This window comes from Stegostoma tigrinum, unplaced genomic scaffold, assembly GCF_030684315.1.
Source record: "Stegostoma tigrinum isolate sSteTig4 unplaced genomic scaffold, sSteTig4.hap1 scaffold_259, whole genome shotgun sequence".
NCBI classification, from domain to species: domain Eukaryota; kingdom Metazoa; phylum Chordata; class Chondrichthyes; order Orectolobiformes; family Stegostomatidae; genus Stegostoma; species Stegostoma tigrinum.
In genome coordinates, this window is record NW_026728191.1 from 192,501 (window position 1) to 198,690 (window position 6,190).

The 6,190-nt window shown below is 53.7% G+C and overlaps 1 protein-coding gene across 1 annotated transcript; it reads right to left on the reverse strand.

Annotated features, from left to right (window-relative positions):
• Positions 1-410: 410 nt before the first annotated feature.
• LOC125448223 (homeobox protein Hox-C12a-like) lies at positions 411-3,265 on the reverse strand. Its single transcript, XM_059643786.1, has 2 exons — positions 2,736-3,265; positions 411-672 (listed from the first exon to the last, which is right to left on the reverse strand). Exons 1-2 carry the CDS (start codon positions 3,263-3,265, stop codon positions 411-413), a joined length of 792 nt encoding a protein of 263 aa, XP_059499769.1.
• Between the last annotated feature and the right edge of the window lie 2,925 nt (positions 3,266-6,190).

The following is a 6,190-nucleotide window of genomic DNA, read 5'->3' on the forward strand; positions in this document are numbered from 1 at the left end:
CTCTCATTGCCTCTCTCTCATTGTCTCTCACATTCTCTCTCTCTCACATTGTCTCTCTCATTGTCTCTCACATTCTCTCTCTCTCACATTGTCTGTCTCATTATCGCTCTCATTGCCTCTCTCTCACATTGTCTCTCACATTCTCTCTCTCTCACACATTGTCTGTCTCATTGTCTCTCACATTCTCTCTCTCACATTGTCTCATCATTTCTCTCTCATTGTCTCTCTCTCTGTCTCAGTCTCTCCCTATCATTACATCTCTGTCACATTCTCTCTCTCTCATTGTGTCTCTGTCACACTCTCTCTCTCATTGTCTTGCTCTCATTCTCTTTCTCTGTCTCTCCCTCTCTCTCTCATTGTCTCCCTCTGTCTGTCTGTCTGTCTCTATGTTTCAACCCCACCACCACCTCTCAGAAGAAATTGAAAGCCTGCTCCCGCAGGTAGAGACGTTTCTTTTTCATCCGCCGGTTCTGAAGCCAGATTTTGACTTGCTGGTCCGTGAGGGTGAGCCAGTCAGAAAGTTCCCTTCGGCGCTGCCGGTTGACAAACCCATTCACCATGAACTCCCCTTCCAGCTCCGCAATCTGCCCCATGCTGTAAGGCTTTCGCTTCTTCCGTGTCCGCAAGTGCGGGGAGTACCAGGGGCCCTGGTCTAGCGGCTGGTGTTTGTTGCTCACGGAGGGAGGACGGGGTTCAGGTGAGGCGGATTGACAAGGGAGTTGGGGAGGAAGGGGGTGGACGCGGGGGGAAGAGGGAATGGGGAGGGGAAGATAGAACAAGACACAGTCAAAGATCAAAGGGCGAACGGGACACACTGGCACTCGCACACCAACACACACACACACACACACACACACACACACACACACACACACACACACACACACACACAGAGATAGGCTTACACACACACTCACAGTGATAGACTTAGACTCAAACACACACACACTCACAGAGATAGACAGACTCACGCACAGACATTCACAGAGAGACTTACACTCACACACACACTCACAATCACAGATAGACTTACACATTCACACCCACACACACACACGCAGAGGTAGACTTACACACACACTCATGCACACACTCACAGAGATAGACTTACACTCACACACACACATTCACAGAGATAGACTTACACTCTCTCCCTCACACACACTCACAGAAATAGACTTACACACTAACACTCACAGTGATAGACTTAGACTCATACACTCACACACACACTCACAGAGATAGACTTGCACACTCACACCCACACATACACACTGACAGAGATAGACTTAGACTCACACACAGACATTCATAGAGAGACTTACACTCACACACACACACTCACAGTCACAGATAGACTTACACATTCACACCCACACACACACACGCACAGAGGTAGACTTACACACACACTCATGCACACACTCACAGAGATAGAATTACACTCGCACACAGATACACACACATATTCACAGAGTCAGATGTACACTCTCACACTTATGCACACACTCACAGAGATACACTCACACTCTTGCACTCACCAACACCCTCACAGAGATAGACTTGCACACTCACACCCACACATACACACTCACAAAGATAGACTTACACTCACACAGACACACACACATTGGGACGCACTTACACTCTCATACACTCACAGGGGTACACTTACACACACTCTCTCTCTCTCACACACACACACACACACACACACACACACACACACACACACACACACACACACACACAGAAATATACACACTCAGGCACTCACATAAAACTCTGAAATCTCCAGCTGCAGGGTCACTTCACAGGTAGCACAGCTCCTCCCTCCACTCTTAATCTGGGAGGGGTTCAGACAGACAGAGACAGCGAGAGAGAGAGAGAGAGAGAGAGAGAGAAGGAGAGTGGTGGGGGCAGGGGGAGACTGAGAGAGAGGGAGATAGAGAGACTGAGACACAGAGAGATATAGAGAAAAGACAGACAGAGATGGAGAGACCGAGAGAAAAACAGAGAGAGAGAGGGAGAGACTGGGACACACCAATAGAGAGAGGGAGACTGCGAGAGAGAGACATGGAGAGACAGGTAGACAGAGAGGGGGTGAGAGAAGGAGAGAGAGAGATACAGGGAGAGGGGGAAAGGCTGAGAGTGAGATACAGAGAGAGAGACACACACAGAGACAGGCAGAGAGGTAGATAGACGGAGAGAAAGAGAGAAACAGAGATTGTTCGAGAGGGGGGTGAGTGGAGGATAGTGGCAGTGTTAGCAGAAAAAGAGGAAGATAGAGAAAAGGAGGAAGAGAGAGAGAGAGAGAGAGAGAGGTAGAGATATTGAGATCGTTAGAGAGGGGATGAGAGGAGGATAGTGGCAGTGAGTTAGTGGAAGAACAGGGCGATGGAGAAAGGGAGAGATTGAGAGACAGAAAAAGTGGGGTTGGTGGGGGACAGCAGGAGAGTGCGAATGAACGGGAAACCGATCTTGTCTGAGAGAGAGAGAGAGTTTGAGGCTTAGACAGAGGCAATGAGATGGCGGGCCACACAGGGGTAGGGAGTGAGATTGGGATAGTTAGGGAAATGTCGCGCCCCGCTCCCCTCCACGAAGCGCCCATCTGCTGCCGCTCTCGACCGGGAGGGCGGCCGACCGAACTGCGACGTTACAGCCGCCCTATCCCCATCGGGGTTACCCACCCCACAAAAAAAAGCAAAACACCCCCTTCTCGTCCCCGCTCTCACCTCCCGCGGGTAACCCGCCCCCGCCGCAGTGGGCACCGGGCGCAGAGACGGAGTCGGAGTCCACCGGCGGAGGCTCCCGGCTCAGAGCCTGGGTGTGGGCGGTAGGGCGGGGGGGTGGGGGGGTGGGGGCGTGTTTCTGAAGGGGGCCGCGGGTCCACTCCTGGCCCTCCGGTTTCAGCCGGCCCGGGGACCCGTCTTCCCGGTGCCGCGGCTCGTGTTGGCAGCGCTGGCGATGCAGGGGGCAGCTCCCGTGGGTCGTAACGCCTGGCGCCGGTGGCCGCAGCCTCCGTCCCCGGGGGCCCGCCGACTGTAACCGGGGCCCGTCCCGGGTAGGTCTGAGGGCACCCGTGGCTGCCCCCACTTGCCCATGGGAGGGGGCAGGCACCGTCCCGCTGCCGGTAAGGCACGGACGGGAGGCTGGCCGGCTGACCAGCCGGTACCCGGAAATTCGGTGGGTAGAAAGCGTCGCCGGTGTGGATGTTCACCAGGGGTCCCAGGAAAGCCGGGTTCAGCTGACTGGGATCGGACATGGCCAGCGCCCTGTGCTTCCCGCACTCTACCACCACCCCTCCCTGTTCCACCCCTCTCCGTCCCACCCCTCCCCTGCCCGTTCCGCGCCCAGTTGAACAGATGAAAGCGGCGGGGTTTGGAAAAGTGCCGCCCTCTCCCTCCCCACCTCCCGCTTCCCTCCCCCCATCAAATTCGTCCCAGCAGCAAGGAAGATTCTGCACCCCCCCAACCCCCCCGCCGCCAACCAGCCCCTCCCCAGCCTCAGCTCACAAACAGCAAACTTTATCTATCTATCTCTCTCTCTCTCTCTCGCCGGTCACCACCTCTCCTCCCCACGCTTTCTCCCTCTCTCACCGTGCCTCATTCTCTCCATCCATCTCTCAGTCTCCCACTCGGTCTCCGTCTGTCACCATCTCTCGCACTATGTCTGTCCCACTATCCCTCTCTCACTCACGCGCTCTCTCTCCCTCTCACCGTCTCTCTCTCCCACAATCTCTCACTCACTACCTCTCTCTACCCCTCTCCCACTATCTCCCTCCTGCTCCTCTCTCTCAGTCTCTTGCTCTCCTATTGTCTCTCCTCATCACCCGTCTCTCAGCCTCAATCTGCCTCTTTCCCATTTTCTCTCTCCGGCTTTTTCTTTCACTATCTAACTCTTATGATTTCTCCCCGTCATCTTTCCCTCAACGACACTCTCGCTATCTTTTTCTATCTATCTCTCGTTGTTCCTCCCTCTCAATCTCTCCCTTTACCTCTCTCCCACTCTCTCTGACTCTTCATCGCCCTCTCAATCTCTCTCCTTCCTCATATCTCTCTCAATCTCTGTTTATCTTTCTCGCATTTTCTCCCCCGGGGTTATTCCCCTTGCTATATAACTCTCACTCGCCCTCTGCTACCGTCTCTGTGCCAATGACTCTCTATCTCTGTCAGTCTCTTTCACCACCTCTCTCTTTCTTTCTCTCTCTCTCCCTCTGTCGCTATCTCTCCGCCAGTAACCTCCTCTCTAAGAGTGAAAAGCTGTACAGCACAGAAACAGACCCTTCGGTCCAACTCACCCATACCGAGCAGATATCTTAAACTAATCCAGTCCCCATTTGGTCCCCTAACCCCCTCCTATCCACGTCCCATTTCCAGACGCCTTTTAAATGTCGTCACTGTCCCAGCCCCCACCCACTACCTCTGGCAGCTCGTCCCACACACGCACCACCCTCTGTGTGAAAATGTTACCCCCTCAGCTCCCTTCCCCCCCCCCCTCAACTTCAACCCTCTAGTTTTGGACTCTCCCCCACCCTCTGGGGGGTAAAGACCTTGTCTATTCACCCTATCCATGCGCCCCCCTCGTGGTTTTATGAACCTCTTATTAGGTCACCCGCCCCCCACCCCCCCACCTCAGCCTCCGACGCTCCGGGGAAAACAGCCCCCAGCCCTTCCCTGTAGCTCGAACCCTCCAACATCCCGGTGAATCCTTCCTGGCGCCGTTCACAACGTCCTTCCTGTAGCAGGGAGACCGGAATTAAACTCAAAATGCCAAAAATGTCCTGCAGAGCCGCAACATGGCCCTCCCAATTCCTATACTTGATATTCTTTCCCTGTATCTCTATCTCACGACTTCCCTTCCATCTTTCTCTCTCCCTGCTGCTATTCCAGCGCTCAATCTCTCTCTCTCTCTCTACCCCTCTCCGACGATCTCGCTGTCTACCTCTCTCCGTTTTTCTTCCTTGTTCCTCCGTCTCTCATCTCTCCCCTGCTCGTCTCCCTCTGTCTCTGTCTCCCTCTCCTCTCCGACTCAGTTTCTCTCTCCGGCTTCCTGTCCGTCACTCCCTCTTGTCTCTGTTCCTTTCCGTCCGTGTCTCTCGCCCTCTCCCTGCCCCGCCATCTCTCTCGCTTTCTGCGTTATGTGCATTCGCTTCCCAACTCTCTGACCTCTCCATCCCACCGTTTCACTGCATTTTGAGCGAGCATCTGAACGAATACTACGACTTCACGCCAATGCTAAAATTAAAACTAAAGCCGGAGTGCGCGGATGGTTGTGCAAATGTGACAGAGCCAACAGAATGCAATCATTTTTAATCAAAAAAATCTCTTCAATGGATCGTTCATTGAATTCTCAGTATTTTGGCTGAAGGGGGCCCGGACGGGGAGATGGGGTGGTTTGAAGTTCGGGGTCACATAACAGCTCCCGGCTGCGTTTCATTTTCTGTCCCTTCTCACCCCCCCCCCCCCCACCCCACCCCCATACCTCGCTCTCTCTCTGTCTCTTTCTACCCCCTCCCTCTTTCTTTCTCTCACTCTCTCTGTCTCTTACTCCCCCCCTCTACCTCTCGCTCTCTGTCTCTTTCTCCTCTCCTCTATCTCTCGCTCTCTGTCTCGTTCTCCCCCCTCTATCTCTCGCTCTCTCTGTCTCTTTCTCTCTCCCCCCCTCCCACCCCACGCCTCTACCTATCTATTTCTATCTCTCCTCACTCTGGCTTTCTCCCTGTCTCACTGTTTCTCTCTCTCCTCTCCGTCCGTCTCTCTTTGTTCTTCTCTGTCTCCAACTTCATCTCTCTGTCTCTCTCTCTCTCTGTCTCTCTCTCTGTCTCTCTCTCTGTCTCTCTCTCTCTGTCTCTCTCTCTGTCTCTCTCTCTGTCTCTCTCTCTCTGTCTCTCTCTCTGTCTCTCTGTTTGTCTCTCTCTCTCTCTGCCTCTCTCTCTGTCTCTCTGTCTCTCTCTCTGTCTCTCTCTCTCTCTCTGCCTCTCTCTCTGTCTCTCTCTCTCTGTCTCTCTCTCTCTCTGTCTCTCTCTCTGTCTCTCTCTCTCTGTCTCTCTCTCTGTCTCTCTCTCTGTCTCGTTGCCTCGTTTTGTCTCTCTTCCTGTTTCGCTCTTCTGTCCTCCCGATCTCTGTCTATCTGTCTATCTCACTAGATCTCTCCGTCTTTCTTCTCCTCACTGCTCTCTCTCTCTCTC